The sequence below is a fragment of the Hakea prostrata genome, chromosome 5, assembly GCF_041222555.1.
Source record: "Hakea prostrata isolate BN-2017 chromosome 5, UWA_Hpros_2, whole genome shotgun sequence".
Lineage (NCBI taxonomy): Eukaryota > Viridiplantae > Streptophyta > Magnoliopsida > Proteales > Proteaceae > Hakea > Hakea prostrata.
The window spans coordinates 3353387-3378108 of record NC_142604.1 but is presented as its reverse complement, the minus strand read 5'-3'; the positions used below and the strand labels follow the sequence as shown (position 1 = coordinate 3378108).

At 39.0% G+C, this 24722-nt stretch overlaps 2 protein-coding genes across 3 annotated transcripts in view; one reads left to right on the top strand and one right to left on the bottom strand.

Moving 5' to 3' along the window:
* The window catches only part of LOC149014438 (secondary thiamine-phosphate synthase enzyme), a 31849-nt gene extending 27738 nt beyond the window's left edge, over positions 1 to 4111 (bottom strand). The window contains exons 1-4 of one of the 2 annotated variants that reach the window (XM_089155053.1): positions 3851 to 4111; positions 3113 to 3173; positions 2930 to 3024; positions 2800 to 2833 (exon numbers count right to left, since the gene is read on the bottom strand). In XM_089155053.1, the coding sequence (XP_089011179.1) occupies positions 2800 to 2833; positions 2930 to 3024; positions 3113 to 3173; positions 3851 to 4036 (376 nt within the window). In that variant the 5' untranslated portion in view covers positions 4037 to 4111. The remainder of the gene's footprint in view (positions 1 to 2799; positions 2834 to 2929; positions 3025 to 3112; positions 3174 to 3850) is intronic. The other variant, XM_089155052.1, reaches the window with a different exon arrangement.
* Positions 4112 to 5755: 1644 nt separating this feature from the next.
* Positions 5756 to 24722, top strand: part of LOC149014437 (Calcineurin-like metallo-phosphoesterase superfamily protein) — a 71754-nt gene continuing 52787 nt past the window's right edge. The window contains 4 exon segments of the mRNA XM_089155162.1: positions 5756 to 6099; positions 23131 to 23358; positions 23539 to 23660; positions 23952 to 24012. Coding sequence (XP_089011288.1) covers positions 5968 to 6099; positions 23131 to 23358; positions 23539 to 23660; positions 23952 to 24012 — 543 coding nt within the window. The 5' untranslated portion in view covers positions 5756 to 5967.

Sequence of the window (24722 nt, the reverse complement as noted above, 5' to 3'; positions counted from 1 at the left end):
AGTTTATCTATATGATTCTTTTTAACAGCCCAACACTCTGCACCGTACATCATAGCTGGTCGGACAACGGTCCTATAAAATTTTCCTTTAAGCTTTAATGGAATACGCCGATCACATAAGACCCCGGATGCACCTCTCCACTTCATCCACCCTATTTTAATTCTTTGGGAAACCTCATCTTCTAAATCACCTCTTTTACTTATGATTGAACCTAGGTACCTAAAACAATCACTCGAGGAATCTCTTTATCGTCAAGTATCACCACTTCATCGTCTGCCCGATCATGACTAAAGTTACAAACTAGATATTCTGTCTTCGATCTACTAAGTTTAAAGCCTTTTGATTCCAAAGCTACTCTCCATGATTCTAATTTGGTATTAATCCCCACTTGGGTCTCATCAATCAACACAATATCATCCGCAAAAAGCATACACCGGGGGACCTCATCTTGAATGTCTTTGGTTAATTCATCCATTACCGGTGCAAATAGATATGGGCTTAAAGTTGACCCTTGATGTAGCCCAATTGTTATCGGGAATTCCTTACTTTGTCCCCCCTTTGTTCTAACACTAGTCACCGAACCATCATACATATCCTTAACTATATCTACATATTTACTTGCAACACTTCTTTTCTCTAGTACTTGCCAAATTAACGCTCTAGGGACTCTATCATAAGCTTTTTCTAGGTCAATAAATACCATATGAAGGTCTTTCCTACATTTTCTATACCTTTCCATAAGTCTCCTAATTAAGTAAATAGCCTCCGTTGTAGATCTTCCCGGCATAAACCCAAATTGGTTCTCCGTGAATCGTAGTTAAGTGTCTCAACCGGGTTTCAATTATTCTCTCCCATAATTTCATCGTATGGCTCATCAATTTAATGCCTCTATAGTTATTACAACTTTGAATATCTCCTTTATTTTTGTAAATTGGAACCACAACACTTCTCCTCCAATCATCTGGCATTTTCCCTGTGCTCATAATCTTATTAAACAACTTAGTCAACCAAACTAGTCCATCGGTTCCTAAGCTCTTCCATACTTCAATTGGGATTTCATCAGGACCTTGTGTCTTGCCGAGTTTCATCCTCCTTAAAGCTTCTTTTACCTCGGACATCGAAATTCTACGTATATAAGTTCGGACACCGGTGCCTTGGTGAAAAGTGTAATCGTCCGAAACATAAGTGCTTGAAGAATGCTCATTTAGTAAACTAGAGAAATAGGTTTCCCATCTTTTCTTAATATCCTCCTCACAAACTAATACTTTACCATCTCCATTTTTAATACATCTAACATGGTCAAGATCTCTACTCTTCCTATCCCTCATCTTAGCTATCTTATAAATAGATTTTTCCCCTTCCTTTGTGCCCAACTTATTGTATAACTCTTCATACTTTCTTTCCCTTGCTTTTCCCGCAATTTTCTTAGCTTCATTTCTATCTAACCTATACCTTTGAAGATCCTCAACATCCTTAGTTCTTTGCCATGTCTTAAAACTAGCCTTTTTATTCCTAATGGCAGCTTGAACCTCACTATCCCACCACCACGTCTCTCTATAAGAATGGATCTTTCCTTTTGATTCACCTAGAACATCCTTAGCCACCTTCTTAATACACATAGCCATCTCATTCCACATTGCATTGGTATCCCCTTTAAAATCCCATTTTCCTTGTTTGACTACTTCATTAACGAAGGATTTAGAGTACTCTCCTTTCAAATTCCACCATCTTATTCTCGGGATAGTTTACCTTAGACCTTTTATGTGTTCTTGGGACTAAGCACATATCCAAGACCACAAGTCTATGTTGTGCGATTAAGCTTTCCCCGGTATCACCTTGCAATCCTTGCACAACAATCTATCAGTCCTTCTAGTTAGGAAGAAATCTATTTGGCTTCTATGCTGTCCACTTTTGAAAGTAATTAAATGCTCATCTCTCTTTTTGAAGTAAGTATTTATAATAGATAGATCAAAAGCAGTAGCAAAATCCAAAATTGAAATCCCCTCGTCATTCCTTTCTCCAAAACCATAACCTCCATGAACACTCTCATATCCTCTTTGATCTTTTCCAATATGTCCATTTAAATCACCTCCTATGATAATCTTTTCTCCTTGACGAATTTCTTGCAGTAATCCACCCATATTTTCCCAAAATTCTAGCTTTAGACTTTCATCTAGTCCTACTTGAGGTGCATATGCACAAATTATATTTACGAACTCTTTCTCCATTACAAGCTTGATAGCAATAATCCTATCACCCACTCTTTTAACATCCACCACATCATTTTTTAAATCTTTATCCACTATTATACCCACTCCATTTTTATTTGTTTTATCCCCAGTATACCAAAGTTTAAAGTCATCCAACTCTTTGGCTTTTTTACCCCTCCATCTAGTCTCTTGAATGCAAGCTACATTAATCCTTCTTCTCCTCATAACATCTATCAATTCTAAGCTCTTACCAGTTAGAGATCCTATGTTCCAAGATGCCAATCTAATCCTATGCTTATGGACTAGCTTCTTTACCCGCACTCGTCCACGGCGCGGGAACCCTTGCCTACTTATCACCGCATCCGGGCGCCGATGCGACGCGTCGCTTACAGGGGACGCCCTAGCTAACCCTTGCCCCCTATAGGGTGGCTACTTAAATTCTGCATTGCCCTATGGTTGCTAATCCTGGTTACATCAGCTAGATCATAAAATTAATCAATTACCTGATTAGACAAACATTTGTACATCACTCAATATAAACCATGACTAAAGGCAAAAGAGAATTTGAACCCAAAAATCACATCCTAACCTTCTATAGTGTGCTGCCATGGTGCAGAGTGCCCCTGAGAAGCAAACCCAAAATCCAAATCAAGCCTTTTTTGTTATTAAATTAAGCAAAAATCACACAATCATAAGCATCAAGCTAACAAAAGCACAACCTCTGGCACTATCTTGTTGAGGAACGTCTCAGTATCTTTCCGAACATCCGAGTCATAATTCTCATTTACAGTGAGGGAGGCACTTGTATGCTGCACTGCAAGTATTAAAACAAAATTAAAAGAATAGATGCATTCGTTCGATATACATGATCAGTAAAGTAATCACAAACTTGGCCCACTTACAGAAAAAATGTGCCAAACCACATTTGAATCCTAACAAATCTTGGTCAATTTCCTTCAGTATCTGAATGAGCAGTTGTCAGTCATAAAATAAAACACGTTCTTAAAAAGTCTTACTGTGAAAACTAGGGGCCATAAATATGCATTCATGAATGAAACTAGAGTTTGCATAGAGCTTCAAAACTCGATACTGAACATTGTTAAGCTAAAAAGAATGAGAGGAGTGTAAGCACAGAGGCAGCAAAATTCCCAAGTCTTTATAGCAATCTCTCTCTCCCCTCCAACAGCTCTACCCCCTGCCCCACCCTTCAGAAAAAAGAAAACGGGGGAAATGAAACAAATAATAAAAACCAAGGTTCAACTGTTCGGCAGAAAAATAAACAACAATTGGGTCAAGAAAAATGACAACCCCCAAAGAAGAAAAAAGGGGTCGACAAATCGCTAGAAAGCAGCATTGTTAAAGCATCTCGGTGGCCCAAAGCAGTAGACCCTCTCGCTAGCTACGCTTGGCCATGAACTATGCAGGCAAATTATGGTTACAACTGCTTGATTTGCTCGTTAACCTGTTTTAAATCAAAATATGGGACCATAATGGAAGTATAAGGCGAGGTGGTGAAGTGAATTTTCCTCAACTAGAAGCCTTTCGCCGTAAAATAGGGAAATGGAAGACGAAACCAGACGCATTACATGGCCAAACCAACAAATCGATAAGAGTTTCCTCCTCCAAAGAAATAGCAGTACCTTGGGAGTTATGAGATGACAGCCTCGCTTCTGAGGAGGAAGTGCTATGGTCTTCTGAGCCCATTTGGGAGAAGCCATCGGCTCTGTTCTTATCGTGTTACTGATAGTTGAGGAATTGAAGATTTTGTGCCGTGATTTCACTCGAATTGGAGCCAAAGAGGGCTTTGCGCTGAAGCAGGTTTGCATTGTCAAAGGTTCCAATATTCGGCTGGGCTCAGGATAGACCAAAACCAACCATGTGCAACTTAAAAAATTGGATACCACAGGGTTGAATCGTAACGTTCTGTTTTAAGAAAATTTCAGATTGTACGGGATTATTATTATTTTTTAATATATAAACCACAAGCTTGTGTTTGATTTTCCCCCCAATAAACCCCAAAGGGCATATTTTATTTTTTAAAATCCCAAATTAACCCTATAGTCTTATATTATTTATTTACACTTTATAAAAAAATACATTAGCGATCCGAATAATTAGGGAAAACTAAAACCTATTTAAACAATCTTCTCCAACAAAAAAAAAAAAAAAAAAAAAAAAAAAAAAAAAAAAAAAAAAAAAAAAAAATAAACAAATGTGGTAATAAAGCCCTGAAGGTTCTAATTTTGTGTTATTTTAATTTGTTATTTACCTAGTTTAATGTCAGAGTTTAATAAGTTTCTTTTTTTTGCTACCAATCTCTGGTGCCTTCTTCTTTTACAGATGATAAAAAACAGTAAAATATTCATATGATTTTTTTCAAGTGAGGACAATATTCTAGATTGAGATATCAGTGATTGGACTTCCTCTAGTAAAAGCTATAATACGGGGGGGCAATAGATTATCCCTATTTTTTATATATAAACCACAAGCTTGTGTTTGATTTTCAGGGGTAATAATTGGGATCCAGGTATAGTTGTGGATAAAGCCCTGAAGGCTCATGCAGAGTTTAATAATGCTCAAATCTCTTGGCCTTTCCAACTAGTTGAGAATCGAGGCATCTCGTGGGATGTGGTTGCATTGTTCGTGATTCTACTGGTGCCCCTAATATTTGCTCTCTTTGGGAGGATTCTTTGTAATCATGTTGCTTAGGTGGCGGTTTGCCCTTTGTTTAATGAAATTCTATCTTACAAAAAAAAAAATGTATCCGAGAGACCAGCTCTTACGCAAAACTATATTTTTAATGTTTAGGTGCTAAAAGACCGCTTGGAAATGAGCGTTTGATAAATCTATTTTGAAAATATTTAGTTGGTATTTGTTAAACTCGTTCAAAGGTTTGTTTGCAAATGTAAGGTGGAAAAAAATGTAGAAAAAAAAAATGTGGGCCCCATTGTAGTGGGGTGAGGGAGAAAGAAATAAAAGGGTTTTGTGAAAAAATGATAGTGGTAGGTCTTATTTTTTATTTTTTCAAACTTTTTCACAAAATTTGTGGGTTTTTTTGTTTTTTTTAAAGAATTTTCCCCTATCTTTTTTCCCACCACACCTTTATTTCAGCAAATAAATCGCAGCCTTAAATATTAAAAGTGTAGATTGTTTAGTTGCTTAGGGTAAGAAAGTTAGAGACAAGTTTATTAAATTAAGGAAATTTGTATAAGGCAATCAAACTCTTCCATCCAAAGACTTTTTAAAATTTCACAAAATATGTGGGACTTCGTAGAAAAATAAAATATAGGATCCATAATTAATACTTTTATATAAAATCCATTATTTTCTCCCTCGCTCCACTACACATAGGGACTATATATTTTTTTACCACCTTATCTTTGCTAACAAACGCAGGCTATCGGATTAAAATGGAGTGTTACTGCTTTCACACTTTTATTTTTGGAGGTATTGTACAGTTCGCTGAAAAAAAAAAAAAAAAAAAAAAAAGTAAAACTGTATATATCTATATTCCGAGCACTGCCGTGCTGCAGTTGCGCCAACGACGACCGCAGAACACACCATAGCTGAGTTTCTTCGTTCTAATGTAATAATAATAATAACCATAGTTTAGCCATTAAAATGCAATGGTTGATGGTAGCAGGCACAATAGCTATGATCTCCTCCTCAGTTTCTGATTTGGGGCTGAATCAGTTGGCTTTTTCCCATAAATGAAAACTGCAGAGATTTAACATCTCATATTGATCGTATTCTTATAATGGCTGCCAAGGGTTGGGTAATTTTTCTGCAAGTCGTCGTCGTCGGACTTGCTTGCACTTGCAGAGCTTACGAAGATTCTCTCTTAGTTCGTATCGCCTTTGGATCATGTGCAAATCAGAGCGCTCCACAGGTTAAGAGTCTATCTTCCGTTTATTTTTAAGTATTAACGCACGACTGTGTTTTAGATGCACAAAACTTCCCCACCCACCCCCCTTCCGTTATCTTTTTAAGGCTGCAAGTTTTGGACACACGTCCGACTTGCGTTTCATGGCCTAACAGATTACTGCCTGTTTTATTGACCAGGCTATAATAGATTTTGGGAAGTTGATTCATGAACAATCGGGGTCTTAAATCTCCTACTTTTTTTCTGGATATGTTATGGTTAGGAACCTTTGTTTACACCGCAAAAGCTAATTTGACTTGCCTTCGGAACAGCATGATCTACACACCAAGTACATCTACTTAAGCGTGAGGCTTTTTCTGTGAAAACCAAGGAGACGGTTTCTATTAAGTATGCTTTATCATATACATTCTCATTGCCAATCTGATTTGCTTCCGCCCTAGTTGTTAAAGCGTATCCACTGCACGAGGCTCCTTCCATGTGGGTTTGAGGCAGGCCATAATATACCCCTGCTTTCAGAGAGAGGCTGGTTCCATGCTTAATCAAGAAATGTACTTGTGAATCGTGATACAAATACCCGTATAGACGATGGTGTAATTGTACTTTTACCTTCTTACCTCTTACTTGGAATGCTGCTGTTTCAAGTCTACTGTTTGTAATGAGATTTGGTACACCTGGTGGAAGGCCTTGAAGCCTAACTATACCTGTGATGCTGTCTCTGGTTTATGTCGACAAGTGCTACTTGTTCTGGCTGATGACACCATTGTTTGGAGTATTTTCCTCCTCTGAATTCTGCTGATCAGATAATCATTCTTCTGAACTATTCTACCTTTGTTATCTGGTGCTTATTACTCCACTGTTGCTTGGCTGTTCAGTCTTTATTTGGTTCAATTATCTACCCCTATTGTTGGATTCTACTAGGAGTTCAATTAGAGTTTGTATTCATGTAAAATTATAGTCCTTGTAATAGTGTACTTTCCACTTAATTATAAATAGAAGGTTTGAGATCATTGATCGATAAACCATTCTACCAATATCTTGTTTCTCAACATGGCATTAGAGCCTAAGTTCGACTAGGGAAGAAAAGAGAAAAAAAAAAAAAAAATCTCGGTGAGGAAAACCTACCTCCATCACCGAGACGTCTCTCCAAGCAGCCATTGCCTTTTTTTTCTTCTTTTCTTTTCTTTTCTTTATCATCGAACCATACATAGCCATCATCTTCCGAATTTGCTTTCAGTCCTTCTCCTGCCTTCATCTGCATCGACGGTAACCGATAGCGACTGTTGAAGAGAGTAAAAGAGGGACGACGATCAGAGTGTAAACACAAGATCAAACTTCAGGCCGAGAAGTTTTTTTTTCCTTCTCTCTTTCACCATCGCCATCGCCATCGCCGTCGCTGCCTTCATCCATCGCTACCATCGTCTTCCGCCGTCGCTGCCATCATCGTCTTTAGCCATCAATCATCGACCAAGTCTACTTCACCCACCATCGCCATCGAAGCTAGGTAACCTAACCCTCTAAAACTTGATGATGCAGTGATGTTTCAGTATTCCTAAAGTCCCATTAAAACCAATTCATCTTTGGCCGAACCATATTTTGGTTCTCTCTAAATTATCAAACCAAATTTAGACCATATTTTGGTTCTCTCCAAATTTAGACCAAACCAGACCATTGTATATTTGGCCGAACCATATTATTATTATTATTTTTTCTTTCTTTCTTTCTTTCTTCTAATCTACTATTATGTTAAAGAGAGAAAGAAAAAAAAAAAGAGAAAAAAAAGAAGAAAAAAAAATGGCTCATATCATTACTCACACTTGTCATTACTTAGACTTGTTTGGGTTGTTCGGCTATTGCATTCTGCGACGTTTCAGTTACTTCGAAAGGGTGAAGATTGAAGAACCGTAGACAATTTTGTCAACATGACAATTATTAATAGTACTCCTGCTACCATTAGCTTCGACCATTACCCTATTCTTCATCCTCTTTCAGTGAGATTTGATGGAACAAATAATTTGATCTGGTTTCGATTTGCTTACCTCACTATTGCTGAAAGAGGACTTGTTGGACACATTATATGCACCACTATCAAACCTACTCCCATAAGTGTTTTCAGGATAAATGGATCTCGAATGACTCTCTTATTATGTCATTTCTTTTGAATTCCATGAGTCCAAATATTGCTCGTGGATATCTATTACTTGAGATTGTAGCCCAAATCTGGAAGGCTACTACTGAAACATATGGACAGTTGGGGAATGATGTCCAGATTTATGACCTCCGAAAAAAGCTTTATGAGACTACCCAAGAGGAATTGACTGTGGCCCACTATTATGCTGAGTTGCGATCTCTTTGGCAGGAGTTGGATCATTATAGGGATTATCACTCCACTATTCCAGATGATGTGGCTACTTATAGGAAGCACATTGATAAGATTCGAATATATGACTTCTTGGCAGGTCTGAACGTGGAGTACGATCAAATCAAAGTGCAAGTATAAGTCGTTCTCCCTTTCCTACACTTGAACAGTCTTATGCCTTTGTTCAGTGTGAGGATAGCCGTCGTTTAGCCATGCTTCATGCTCCTATTGTGGAGAAATCAGCCTTACAATCTTTTAGCACTAAATCTGATTTAGCTAAGGAGATTATCAAGCGTGAGCACTATCATAAACCATATCATACCAAGGCAAATTGTTGGAAGCTTCATGGGAAGCCTGTTGATTTTGAGCAAAAAAAGAGCACAAAAAAGAGGAAAATTGAAAGCTCATATTTCTGAGACAGTTTCCACAACACCCTCTACAGACGTTGGTCTTTCACAGGAGGAGTTAGCTACTCTGCGACGTATTCTGCAATCTTTTTACTGCCGGTACAAAATCTACCGTTGCTTCCTCTACTAACCAAACCAACTCCTACCTTGCTACTTCAGGTAAAACTTTCACAAGCTTCCAAGTTTCTTCAGTTTTTACTCCTTGGATCATTGATACAGGAGCCACATATCATATGACGGTTTTATCCTTTTTTTTCTTACAATATTCTCCAACTTCTGGAAAGGATAAAGTTTGAATTGTTGATGACTCCTATTCTTCCATTGCTTGAAAAGGGATCATTCAACATTCTCCATCACTTTTTTTGTTTAAAGTTTTACATGTTCCTTCTTTCTCTACTAACTTGCTCTCTATCAGTAGTCTTACACATGACCATAGTTGTCAAGGCGTCGCCTGGGCGACACCTTGGCTGAGTTTGAGGGGATGAGGCGAGAAGCGCCTCATGTGGAGTCCATAAGGCGGTCGCCTCGGATGCCTCTGACCCCTAGGCGATCGCCTTTGTGGATTTTAAAAACCACCATATATTAATTCCAAATCAAAGGCCAAAAGAAATTATATTCCAATTGGGAATCATTTAATGGTTGAGTGCTTATATAAGTTTTACATGATATACATGGGATCATTCTAACATGAAATCATAAAAAAAATTTAAAAAAAAGAAAGAAAGATGAAAACCCGATAATTTCACTCGACACTCTTCACTCTTGCGAGCCCTAAGCCCTAATTTCTCATCGTCTCTGCCTCTCGACCCTCTCCCTTTGTTACTCTCTTCACCATCCACTTTATCGACGATGAAATCAACAACTCCGGCGACAGCCAAAAACATCTCCAGCGACAGCCAGAGACATTGTTACTTTCTTTCAACTTTTCATTTCTTCTATCGACGCCTGCTACCATCTTCAGAGTTCCACTCCATCGATGGCGACATCCAGCGACTCCGGCGACATTCAGCGACAGCCAAAAACATCTCCAGTGACAGCCAGAGACGCTGTTACTCTCTTTCAGCTTTTCATTTATTCTATCGATGCCTGCTACTATCTTCTAGAGTTCCACTAGATCTCCGGCGACAGTCAGAAACATCACCGGCGACACCACTGTAATCTTTTTTTCAATTTGGAAGGTCCAAAATTGATCAACGCCGCTTGCTACTCTCTTACTTCTACTTCTTATTTTTGTTTCCCCTCGTAGGCTCATACGAAAGCCACCGTAGTTGCAGAGCCAACAACAACCATGTTGCAGCGGCTTCCGGTAACTCTGGTCACCATCTCAGGCGACGGTATGTCGCCGGAATGCTCTTCTTCTTCTTCTTCTTCTCTTTTTTCCTTGTCTCTTTTTTCTTTCTTTCTTTCTTTCTTTCTTTTTTTTCTTTGCGTTGTAACAATGTTATGAGTTGCTGCTCTTAATATCTGTTTGGAGATTGTTAATTGATAAGATAGTTACATGTCGGGTGTGCTCTATTTGACTTCTCTGTTATTCTAGAATTTTGGTTTTGATTTCCTCTTGGTTTAAGTTTGCATTGGCTGTTTCCCATTTTTGTTATTGTTTAGGCTTAAAGTAATTTGGGCAGTCTTTGGTAAGTGTTTCTTTCTACTTTTTAGTGTTAGTATGGAGGATGTTGTAGCCATTATGTCTTCTTTGTCATGAGTACTACTAATTTGGTAGAATATGTAATTCAACACAAATTCCTCTTATTCTCTTCATATTTTTACTGCAAGTGAATCTAGATTGCTGTTTTTTTATTGGACTATGCTTATACAATTGTTTGATTGATTGCTGGATCTAGGTGAGGTTTCAGCAGTGATTGTATTCTCATAGAATGATAGAATGGTATTCAACCATAATTGTTTGCTCATCTATTCCTTTGACCAAGTTTTATTTGTCTAGTGTGTATTTGTTTTGCTCATGCATCTATGTGTTTACTATTTAGTTACATTTTATCGTATCTTGATTCTTGTTAATGATAGTATGATACTTGGAATTTATTTAGGACTTACTATGTGTGGTTTGTAGTATGTTGGATGACTTGAGGTAGGCTAAATGGCTAATATTAGATTTTTTTTATTATATATAAGATATGTTTATAATGAATTAATGTATGAGATGTACACTAAAAAGTTAAAAATTTCACTCAAAACGCCTCGACCGTCTCAAATGCGCCTCGTCGACTCAATTAGTTAAAACCGCCTCGCATCGCCTCATCGCCGTGACAACTATGCACATGACTTGAATTGTAAAGTGACATTTTTCTCATATTACTGTGTCTTCCATGATCTGGTCACGGGGAAGGAGATTGGACGTGGTAAACTAGACAATGGACTTTATTTGCTCGAGCCGATTGAAGGATCTACTTCTGCTCTGACAACATCTTCTAATCAGGTCCATTTGGTAATATCAGACCTTCATCAGGCTAGGTCACCCCCTCTAGGAACTCTTAAGAAAATATTTCCTAATTTAGTTTCTTCTTGTAATGAGGATGATTTTTTTTTGTGAAGCCTGCATTTTTGTGAAATAGACTCGTTCTACTTATTTACCTTCTATTCATTTTATGCTAATTCATACTGATGTGTGGGGTCCCTGCCGATGTGTGTCTATTACTAGCCATAGGTACTTTGTTACTTCTATTGATTGTCACTCTCGTTCTACATGGATTTATCTTTCAAAACAAAAAAAATGAGGTTTTCCGATGTTTTCGTGATTTTCATAATATGATGATTAAAACTCAGTTCAATGCTACTGTGAAGATCCTTCGCAGTGAGAATGGCACAGAGTATATTGATGGTGAATTTCAAAGATATCTCTCTGATTTTGGCCTTATACACCAGACTAGTTGCGTTGATACGACTGCCATGGGGTTGCCGAAAGGAAGAATCGACATCTCTTAGAGATAGCCCGTTCCATTATGATTGCTATGAATGTACCTGACCAATACTGGAGTGATGTTATACTCTCTGCTTCTTACCTTATAAATACAATGCCCAATAGGATACTTGGTTTTAAATGTCCTAATGAGATTCTCCAGGGAGCCTCTTTTTTTATTATTCCCCCAAAGATTTTCGGATGTGTATGTTATGTCAGAATCATCGCCCACCAGAGTAAGCTGGCTCCTCACGGCCTATGCTGTATATTTTTAGGGTATTCTGCCACTCAGAAAGGGTGCAAATGTTATCATCCTCCTTCCAGGAAAACCATTGTATCCATGGATGTAATTTTTAATGAGTCTTGCCATTACTATACACCTCTCCAGGGGGAGAGTCCTAGAGGAGAGGTGTTCTTTCCGACTCTAGATCTTCCTATCACACACCAACACAACTTAAGAGTCCTAGAAGAGTTTCCTGAACAGGGGGAGACTTCGGCCAGGGGGGAGACTTCAGCCAGTATACCTGAGAACTCTAATCCACCCCCTTCTTTTCTGAACCATGTGAAGAACCTAGTCAAGGGGAGACCACTCCTGTGAGACAAACTATTGAGGTCTTTTAAAACCAGATTGACCAGAATAAGGAGGTGCAGACTTATCAGAGGAAGAATTACAACCGGCTAAAGCAGGTGGAGAAAGGTGATATGTTACCACTTTAGTCCTTGCTCCAGAATCAGATTCTACTGTTCCCCTTAAGGTATCTTCTTCTGATCTTCCTATTATTGTTAGAAAATGAGTCAAATCTTGTACTCAACATCCCATAGCTAAATATGTTTCTTATAACTCTTTGTCTGACTCCTACCGTGCTTTTATATCCAAGTTTTAAAGTATCCTGCGATACCATATGATACTAGCTGATACGTATCCAAATTTGACCCAAGCGATACGATACATCTCGATATGTCTCTCTATTGAACTATCCTAAAATACATTAGCCAGAGCAATACAATACTCGATACAGGACGATACGTCTCTTAAAATCAGCTAACCAATACGATACTCGATATAGGACGATACGTCTCTTAAAATCAACTAACCAATACGATACTCGATACCGATACTTTGAACCTTGTTTATATCCTCTCTGTCATCTGTACCTGTTGCTAAAAGTTTGCAGGAAGCCTATGTTGATAAGAAATGGAAGGTAGCTATGGTAGAGGAAATGCAGGTAATGAAGAAAAATGACACTTAGAAACTATTCACTTCCTCCAGGAAAAAAACCAGTGGGTTGCAAATGGGTATTTGTGGTTAAACAAAATATGGATGGACCAGTCTACAAGTTGAAAACTAGACTAGTTGCAAAGGGGTTTACCCAGACCTATGAGATTGATTATCAGGAGACCTTTGCCCCTGTTGCGAAACTAAACACTGTCAGAGTTCTGTTGTCTGTAGCTGTGAACAAAGACTGGAACTTGCACCAACTAGATGTAAAGAATGTCTTCTTACATGGGGAGTTAGCAGAAGAGGTCTATATGAAATCCCACATGGTTTCTCCGTTGACAATACTGCAGGGAAAGTTTGTCGATTGAAGAGGTCACTCTATGGGTTAAAACAGTCTCCTAGATGCTGGTTTGGACGCCTCCTGAAGGCAATGACTTCTATTGGGTACAAGCAAAGCAATGTTGATCATACACTATTTGTCAAGAAGTCAAGTACTAACATCACACTTCTCATTGTCTATGTAGACGATATTGTCATCACAGGGAATGATGGTGAATAAATTCAAAATTTGAAGGATTTTCTTGGCAGAGAGTTTGAAATTAAAGATCTAGGGAAGTTACAGTATTTCTTAGGGATTGAGGTGGCTTGATCAAAGAAGGGTATATTCCTATCTCAAAGAAAGTATGTCCTAGATTTATTATCAGAAGTGGGAATGTTGGGGTGTAAAGCAGTTGATACCCCTATTGAAGCTGGAGCTAAACTTAAAGAAAAAGAGGGAGAACCAGTGGACAAAGGAAGATACCAAAGGTTGGTAGGGAAGCTTATTTACTTGTCCAACATCAGGCCAGACATCGCTTATGCTGTAGGGATAGTGAGCCAATTCATGCATGATCCATATTTAGCTCATATGAAGGCTGATACCAGAATACTACAGTATTTGAAGGGAACTTCTGGAAAAGGAATACTTTTGTCACCCACTGATAATCTAAAAGTAAAAGCATACATTGATGTAGACTGGGCTGGATCTCCAGACAGGAAGTCAATTTTAGGTTATTGTACCTTTGTTGGAGGTAATCAAGTTATTTGGAGAAGTAAGAAATATAATGTGGTAGCTTTATCTAGTACCGAAGTTGAATATAAAGCTATGGTTCGTGGAGTTTGTGAGCTACCATGTTTGAAAGGCTTGCTGCAAGATATTGGAGTCCAAGTTCCAAACCCTATGATTTTATATTGTGACAACAAGGCTGCTATTGGTATTGCTAATAATCCGGTGCAACATGATTGAACTAAGCATATTGAAATTGACAGGTTTTTTGTCAAATGAAAGTTGGAACAAGGGCTTATCTGCATGCCTTTTGTAAGATCTGGAGACCAAGTAGCAGATGTTTTCACTAAGGGTTTGAAAGAAAGAGATTTCCTTCCTATTGTAGGCAAGTTGGGCATGAGTAATATCTATGCCTCAACTTGAGGGGGAGTGTTGGATTCTACTAGGAGTTCAATTAGAGTTTGTATTCATGTAAAATTCTATTCCTTGTAATAGTGTACTTTCTACTTAATTATAAATAGAGGGCTTAAGATCATTGATCGATAAGCCATTCTACCAATATCGTGTTTCTCAACACCTATAATTTGATTTTCCTGCTGTCATGGTTGATTCTGAGGCATCTCGATATATTAAATGTGCAAATTATATCTATTAAATTCGGTGGTGTATCTAATTATTTCTTATGGGCATGGGCTGTTGAAGCCTATATTCATGCAAATGGTAAAATAGAAAAATCATGTATGTAAAACAAGACCATCCCAGACCTGACCTAAGGGATACCAAGTCTGTTGCTGCCCACGATGATTGGATGCATGAATATTCGATTGTCAAGATCTGGTTGTGGAACGGTGTTGAACCTAATATTGCTGCTAATGTGATATTTCTCACATTAGCTAAAGGAGTGTGGGATGATCTCTACGAGAGCTATTCACATATTAAGAATATTTCCATACCTATGAGTTTTATGAAAAGATATTATAGTTTTCACAGGGAGACAGATCACTTAGTGACTATTTCAGTACTTATAAGGGTTGTCTTGAGGAATTACAAATATATGAGCCCTCGACAGCTGATCTTGACAAATTAAAACAAGATAGTGTAGAGTTTCATGTGGCTAAATTTCTAGCTGATCTGCATCCTGATTATCATAGTGTGAAAAACTAATTACATTCTGGAGAGAAAGTACCTTCCCTTAATGAGGTCTTCTCTCGGCTTTATTGACTGGCCACCATTCCATCTAAAGTCTATTTACTGCCCTGACTAAAGAAAATTCTACTTTTGTTGCTGATCAAGGAAGAGGACCCTTTAGAGGCCGTGGCTGCGGTTCTAGTGCAAAAGAGTCTAGTGGACAGCATTTCAGCAATTTGACAAGTCCTGTTGTCAATGCACCTTTTGTTGGAAGCCTAATCATACTCTTGACACATGTTGGGTAAAGCACGATAAGCTTGGTTGGGCTCGTGAGTTGGCTAATACTGGATTTGTTGATACTTTTAGTGATCCTAACCCAAATGGCAACACACCATCCTCTTCTAGAGGTCCTTCCGCTAGACCTAATATCTTCCGTGATGACTCTAGTATGCTTCTCAAATGTCTTCAGCAGCTTAAAGTTGCCACTGCCTCCACATTTACTGCTACTTTGGCTTTTACTAGTAACTTTGCGTTTCTCACATCTACTTCCATACCTTGGATCATTGATTTTGGTGCTTCTTGTCATAAGATTGGTAAATCTGATTTGTTTTCATCCTTAAATAATGGTGCTAACTCTTCACTTATTATTTTTGCTGATTTTTCTACTGCCAAAGTAGTTGAACATGGAGTGGTCTCTCCCTCAACCTCTATGGATCTTTCCCCTATTCTTTTTATTCCCAAACTTCCTTCAAGTTTGTTATCTATTAGTCACTTAACCAAGATCTATATTTTATTAATTTTTCCTTTCCTTCTTATTGTGTCTCTCAAGATCTATAGACAAGGAGGACGATGGATGGAGCGTTTGAGCAATCAGGCTTGTACTACTTAAATGGCATTGGACCTTCTACTAATGCTATCACATCCACTGTTGCCTTTCCATTCCAGTGGCATTATTGACTTGGTCATCCATCTTTGGCAAAACTTCAACTTATGATTCCTGGCTTTTGGGCTATTTCTCATCTCCAGTGCGAAACATGTGAATTTGGGAATCTCACTGGTCTTCTTTTCCTACTTGTAGCGATACATGTAGCTCCTCTTTATTTTCTTTAGTCCATTCTAACATTTGGAGTCCTTGTTGTGTTCACAATAGATTAGGGTTTAATTATCTTGTCAACTTTGTTGATGATTATTCTTGTTTGACTTGGGTGTACTTCTAATTTGAATAATTTCTAAAAGCTTGGTCACAGTTTGTTTCTGTTTTTCATGACTTCTATAATGAAATGAGAACTCAGTTTGATGCTCGTAGTAAAACTTTTTGGTCTGGTAATGCTCTTAAGCATGTTCAAATAGATATTTCTGAATTTTTTCTGTCAAAAGGATGATACATCAAGCAAGTTGCTCTTACACTCCCCCAAACAAAATGGGGTGGCTGCATTAAAGAATCGATACTTATTGGATATTGCTCGTTCTATTATGTTTTAGAAGAAGGTACCTGATACACCTCTTGTATCGCGATTGTACACTCGCAAACATATAAAGAGGGCCTCAGGATCAGATGTGCAGCAACTAAGGGAAGAAATTGGATTTGAGACAGAGACTGCCAAATATGATTGGATATGGGGGGATTCTGTTAAGGGAATAAGGAAACTATTTACTATTAATATTGGGGAAGGGAAGTAGGTTAGGATTATCGATTGTTATAAAGGGAAATAAGGGTGAGAGCTGCTGCTCTCAGGTAACTGTAGGAATACCTACTGCTGGTTGTGTTTTGAGTACTGGTTTTCTTCAGTTTGGCTATTAATAAAACTTATTGATATTACTATCTCTATATTGTTGTTTTGCCATTGTTAAGTTGCTGAGTTTGGGGCTTAGCAAATTGGTATTAGAGCAGTTTGACTCCAGGGGAATGGTAAAGTGCTGGATGGAGAGCAGAGTAGAGGATTTGGAGTCTGCTGTGAAAGATGCGATAGAACCCGCTAATTCATTAACAAAATTAAGATATGTGATAGAACCCGCTAATTCATTAACAAAATTATTATCCAAACGACTGAAGTAACAAGCTAGAACTGGTTTTAATGGTGCTAGTCACCCCCAACACCTCATGGTGCCCCTCAGCCTACGGCTGCCCATACATAACTCCAAAATACCCCCTAGTCCTAACCTCTTTCCCTTATTTATAACCCCTAATTATCCCTAATTCCCTATCTCTCTCTTCAATGTAGCTTAATGCCGTATCCCGGGGCCCTATCACTACCGGCCCCTGGAAAATCACCTTGTCCTCAAGGTGATGGAAATTTTGAAGTTTAGTTTTTACATTTTTGCCACACAACAAGGTCATCTCAGCAACATTCTCCAAGACTGAGTAACAGCCCACTCCCTACGATACAACGGGTGTCCAATACCAACGTTGAAATGTCTACTCCTAGTATTGCCACCTGAAATATTGATTACTTGCCACCACTAGTGAGCTGCTGTGTGATTACTACAATCAAAAGATTTCCCATAAACATCAACAGAACGTAGCTGACTCAAAATGTAGCTGAAGCCTGAAAGTAGTAGATCTATGGAATGGTAACCAGTCCCAAATTCAGTCTCCTTGTCAAGCAATGCTGCCCTGAAACCCATGCAATTTGCTGTGTGAAGCGTCCAATTTATCCAACCAAAATACATCAATACAATACATGGATGAGTAACCTAGGGGTACTGCTGCGCAAGATGTATCGGCAATTTTGCAGTGCCTGAGTTTTCTAGTGTTACGTTGGCTCCGTGATCGCTTCTCTCCACAAGAAGTTGAAAAACAAAAACGGTAGAGGACAACGAGAGAGAACACTGAGCACCAGAACCTCGGCAATACTCTCAATGTCAACTAGATTAGACTCGACGTGAGAGAGAAATTTCAAAAATTCTGTTCCAAAAGCCCCTTTTGTGAATCTCAGAACAATTGCTCAAGAATTTTCGATGATTGTACCGTCAAACACCGCGGTCCTGGCATCCTATCCCTATCTCTCTCCTTCTTTGGCAGAATCAACTTAGGAGAAGCATCGGGTCTTTCATGAGTACCCTCTTTGGTACTGCCGTTCCAAACTTGCGTACAGTTCTGCGCACCAAAGGCCAAAACAAATGCACGAGAAACTTGGAGAAAATAGCATCAGATGTAGGGGTCTTCCACTCGGGCGGATTACTTTTGTTGCCATCAACAAGATTGACGCATAGCTCAAGCACCGTCGCCTCTCTCCCTCCTCTTCCAGCTCCGCCTCCATTATCAATAATTTGTGAGGTTGAAGACGATGGTTTCCCCCTTTGTTGGCTTGGTCGAACTACTGGTTTGGTGAGTCCATGGTTTAAATTGGTCTCCTGGTTGGGTTTTGGTCCATCTGAAATTTTTGGGTTCCAGTTAATGCTAAGAAGGCTTGGGTTTTGGGTAAACAAAATGGGCCAGGCCCATGATAGATGTTTAAAAGGGGTGGGGTCCAAATACTTAAAACCATGGGTTAAGAGAAATGGGTTGGCCGTTGGTTTGATGGAATGGATTGGGCTTTGGGTTATGAAAATGGAATGGGCCCAAGATAATTCTTTTGAATGGGTTAAGAAACATGGGTTAATGAGTTGGGGTTGGGGTTAATGGAATGGGTTGGGTCCAAGGGGGTTTCTTGGGGAAACTGATGGCCCAATCTTTGAACTTGGTTTTCTTGGGCCTTAAGTTTGATACTTTGCATAAATGAGTTGGGCCCAAATTATAAGAACCTTGGCTCTTAATGTGTGAACGAACACTATAAACCGGTTTGAGTTGAGCTAAACCAACCCTAAAAACCCTTAAACTCTGGCATCGTCTTCTCCAATTTCTGCAAATAGAAATCTCAGCCGCCGTCTGGAGTTTTCCACTGATTGCCTCTGGCCTCCTTCGAATCTTTTTCTTCTTGCTGACCTTTGATATAGCGGCATGATTTCTCGTTGCTGAAACTTTAATTCGGTAGGTTTCGACATCCAAAGTTCTCACTCTCTTCTCTCTCTTCTCCACGATCAGTGAGCAGGATTCCAAATAACTGGTTGTCTTCTTCCGACCAGTATCCCCAATTCTAATTGAAGATGTTTCTCATCATGGACACTCGATTCGTTTCTTCTCTCACCTGCTCCGACCATAGTACTATCGATATTCAAAACCGAGATGAGTGTCTTGTTTCTCCCATCACTGAAATCAATTGTTAAGGCCTCCATGACGCTTGCCCAATCCAACTTCGGCCAGCACCTCCTGTACATCCAATCTAACGCATCTCCTTCCAAGTATTGAACAGCTACTGCCAACTGTTGGTTACCCTCGATGTGGTGTTCCCAGCAAAACAACAGGATCTCCAATAGCCATCTTTGCACATTCTCTTCACCTGAAAACAATGGCAATACCATCGCTTCCCTGGGATCGAACTGATCTGATACCAGTTGATAAGAACCCGCTAATTCATTAACAAAATTAGTATCCAAACGACTGAATTAACAAGATAGAACTAGTTTTAATGGTGCCAGTCACCCCCAACACCTCACGGTGCCCCTCAGCCTACGGCTGCCTAAACATAACTCCAAAATATCCCCCCTAGTCCTAACCTCTTTCCTTATTTATACCCCTAATTAATCCTAAATCCGTATCTCTCTCCTTAATGTAGCTTAATACTGTATCCCAGGGCCCTATAATATGCAAGGTCAAATGGGGGCCTTAGCACAACAGGTGGAAAGAGAAGAAAGGGCCAATGAGGAGTTTAGGGAGGAACTAAGGGCCTTTTTATTAAAGGGAAAACTATTGAGGTAATTCCCCAATTGTCGGAGATTACAGAGGATGAACGAGTGGGAGAAATAGAGTCATCTGAGATTTCCTTCCTAGGCAACTCGAGATGCCAACCTTTTTAGGGGAAGAGCTGATGGGATGGATCACTAGGGTAGAGAGGTTCTTTGCCATGTACGAACTAAGCGAAAGTGAGAAGTTCAAGCTGCAACGGGCAGCCTTAGGGTGAATGCGATTCAGGGAGTTGCAGCAACCATTATTGTTGTAGAAAGAGTTGAAAGAAGCCCTGATCCAGCGATTTTGTTCAGCCCTAAGCATTTTTGGCGTAATGCTATTCTTCTCACTCTTTTTATTATAAGGAGGATGCCTTCCTTTGTGCTTGGTAATAAAATGCCTTTTTGTATTTTGCACCCTAATGCACCACTATTTCCTATTCTGCTGTGTGGTTTTGGATATGTGTATTTTGTTCAAGACTTTAAGCCAGGAACCAACAAATTATCTCCACTTTCACTAAAATGTATTTTTCTTGGACATTCTTGTATTCAGAGGGCGTACCGTTGTCTTGACCCAATTTCAAATCGTTATTTTGTGAGTGCTGATGTTACCTTCTTTGGAGACACTCCGTTTTGTTCGTCTCCATATGATTTAACTATTGTTTTTCCTGGTAAATCACTGACATACCTATTCCACTTACACCTATCACGGAGTCCCGATCAGTGTTGGTGTACCAAATGCAAGCAGCAACAACATTCTCCTTGGATGCTCGAAGATGGTGCAGCCTTGATCCTCCTTCTATTACTATAGAGCCACCAAAATTATTAGTCGCACTTCACAAAGGTACATGCTCTTGCACCTTTAAACCCCCTACATATCCCATCGCACAATACATTTCTGATTTCCTATCTAATATTTTTGGATCACTCCTTATGTCCTCATTTATCTACTAACACAATTCCAAAATCTTATATTGAGGCCATCTCTCATCCTAGTTGGAAAGCTACTATAGACATTAAGATGAATGCATTATTGTCGCGAAAAACAAGGTCTCTTGTGGATTTCCCTGCTGGTCAGGATGTTGTCTATTGTTGTTGGGTCTACACTATTAAAGATCTTCCTGATTGGTCTATTGAGTGTCTTAAAGCCTGATTGGTTGCTAGAGGCTATACTCAGACATATGGGATCGACTACTTTGAAAACTTTTCTTCAGTGGCTTGACTCAATTCTGTGAGAATTCTCATATCCTTGGCTACCAATCTTGGTTGGCCTCTTTACCGATGTTAAAAACGCCTTTCTCTACAGGGTTCTTGTAGAGGAAGTCTAGACGGGGCAACCTCCTAGATTTGTTGCTTAGGTGGAGATGTCAGGCAAAGTGTGTAAACTTCATAAGGCTATTTGTGGACTGAAGCAATCTCCTCAGGTGTGGTTTGGAAAATTTAGCTCCGGTGTTACGCAATATGTTTTTATAGAATGCTACTTTAATCAATATGTGTTTGTTCACTGCTGGAATTCACATATAGTGTTCTTTGTGGTGTATGTTGATGGTATCGTCATCTCTGGAAATGATGCTAAGAGTATAGTCGAGGCACAAACTTGTCTTCATTGCCATTTCCAGATGAAGGCCTTAGGTCCATTTTGGTACTTCTTAGGTATTGAAGTTCTTTGGAGCAAGAATGGAATTAATTTGTCACATAGAATATATTGCTTGATTTACTATCTGAAACAGGATTTCTTGCTGCCAAACAGTTGATACCCCTATGGATCCTCTTAAAAAGCTTGGCATCGCTGATAATGAAGACGTTTTAGATCCTTATCAGTATAGGAGGTTAGTAGGGAAGCTAATTTACCTAAGAGTTACTTGGCCAGACATATCCTTTGCTGTGGGAATGGTTAGCCAATTCATGCACTCTCTGGACAAATATGTTGGGAAGCAGTTTGTTTTATACTGCGGTATCTTAAAGAGGCACCCAGACAGGGATGACCTTTCGCATGGTCATATTGATGTTATAGGATTTTCTGATGCAGACTGGGCAGGAGCAGATGATGTTTGACGGTCAGCAACTCGATATTGCACATTTGTGGGTGGCGACCTTGTTACTTGGCGAAGCAAGAAGCAGCTCACTGTTGCTCGATCAAGTTTAGAAGCTGAGTAGATCAATGGCCCAATCCACTGCAGAGTTAATGCGGCTGAAATCCTTTCTTCTTGAGCTGGGACTTCTTGTCAGTGAACCAATGAAAATATTTTGTGACAATCAAGCTTCCATCACATGGCATGTAATCTAGTGTTCCATGAGTGTACAAAACACATTGAAGTTGACACTTTTTTTTGTTTTTTTTCCTTTTCTCTCTTTAATATTTTTTTTTTTTGACCTTTTAACTGGGTAAGATCGTGTTTTGTGCCACTGTCCATCATCTTTGGTGGGAGCATAATTTCCAAAGATGGACTTCCAAATCTCGCTCCAAAGATATGATTTAGAATGCCATCTTCTTTGATGTTTCTTCTAGACTTGTAATTTCCCCCCTACCCTTGATTGATGATACTCTAAAGAACAGACTTATTGTTGTCTTCTGGGGTCTTAGCTCTTCTCTTCGGTCTTCCTCTTAAAGGCCGCTTTGTTTTCCTTTTTCGTAATTTAAATTATTTATTCATCCAAAAAAAAAATTTCTTTGTGTTTATTTTAGGAAAGACATAAGTGGGATAGATTTGATTTTTTTTTTTAAAGATTACTGGGTAGGGGTTCTAGATTGATTGTAACCTGTTTAGGAAATTCTTCAACTTTGGCAGCTCCTCTTCTCAATTTCTCCCCCCTCTCTCTCTCACCATATTTTCCCCGGTTTCCAGTTTTTAGGTTGCTATTTGACGACCTCTGTTTACCAAAGTCTACCTGATAATCTTACTCGGCATTTTATGACATGCTTTCTCTAATTAAACGCCAACACCAGCATCTTCCTTTAACTGGCAATCCTCTTTGGTACTTTCAGCCATTGATCTCACTTTTATTAATGCTAATTTCAATTCATGTCTGAACAAGACAGTTGACATCATTAGAATCTATTAGTATAAATGTTCAACATATTAGCCTATTCCTTGGCCTTTTGATGAAGTGCACTGGTCTTTGAAGCAATGGAAGGCCTCTGGTTAGGCATAGGTGTTCTGCTTTAACTTCAATAAACATTTGAATCCTATTGTTTGTCTGCAGCCCATTTGGAATGCAATCAACAAGTTCAATCCTCAGCTTTTTATTTGGTTGGGGGACAATATTTATGGAGACACTAAGCTCCCCTTTAAAATATTTGGAAAGGAGAGGACTTCTGGGCCATGGAAGAATACTCCTAGGTTCATTCCCACCTCAGAGGAAGAGCTGCAGTCCAGATACAAGAAGGCCAAAAACAATTCAGGATATTCTCTTATTCGTGAGAAAATTCAGGTGCTTTCCTCATACTTTTAAAGTCAAATCCAGAGAAGAGTGTGCTCAGCTTTCAAAATATTACAGTAATATGTGGAAAAAAAGAGGCAACAGTGTAGTGATTCTTTGTTATCTATTGCAGTTTCCTTTCATGCTGCCTAATGGTTTACTCACGAGCCCTATTAATGGTAAATTTTACAGGTGATTGGCACATGGGATGACCATGATTATGGATTGAATGATGCTGGGAAGGAATTTAGTGGGAAGAACATTAGCCAGAGGCTTCTATTAGATTTTCTGGATGAACCACATGATAGCCCACGGTTGGGTATCTTCATCCGTTGGATCTCAATAATATCAATTTTAAGATCTATGAAAATAAATACCAGCAGATGTCCTGTTTAAGTTCCACTACATACTGACTTTATACGATGATTTGGTCCACACTCTGCACCCTTTACTCAGATATGTTATATAAGTCTGGATTAGATTGAGATGTTTAAAATTTTGTAATTCTTAAAGGGTAGCTTCTAACATGGTTTGCATACCTCACCAATTACATCTTTTGAAGTCTGATGCCCGCAAGTTTCTCAGAGTAGCTCCTTCCATTGCAGGCGAAAGCAGGCTGGGGTATATGCGTCGTATACATTTGGCCCCAAGGACAAAAAGGTCAAGGTATGACAATAGTGTGCTTTAAAGTATACAGGGATGCTAATTGCTACTTTTTCAATTATTAAGCTGGTCAACAAATTAATTTGTTTGAAGAAACTCTCTTTGCTCTTTTGTCTTCACTGGTACCAGGGGTGGGTTTGGGAATAAGTGTAAAATCTTGTCAAACAAACAAGGTACAAAGTTGGGATGAGCCCTCAAATAGTGGTCAGGCTACCCAATTGATGCGGGGCAGGAGCTGAAGGTGTATTCCAGCAAGCAGAAAAGGAGCAGTAGGCCCCCCATTTCAGGCCAAGCTCTTTGCTGGGAGGCCCAGCCCGATTGATGGACTTATAATTTTAAATGAGTTATTTCAGTTGCTTTTTAAGCTTGTTCAACTGTGATTTCATTTAGTTAGACTTTTAAGTGGATGAGACTTAACTGTCCTATTAAGGGTATGATCTTATTTGATGTCTCTATACAAACCTTGCTAGGAGCCAAGAGCTGCTACGATATTGATGTTTATGAGATTGGTTTGCTCTTGTAAAGCTGTGTGATTCTGTGGATAATGGCATGAAACTTGGCAAAGGGATTCTGGTTTGCTGGTGGGAAGCTTTGGTATCTTCATTAAACTGTGTTCTTCAATACATGTCATGTTATTTGTGTTTTTTTACTACAACTTCTGATTCCAATTCTAGTCTCTGGTTTTGTATGGTTTCTGATTTCAGATCTAGTTC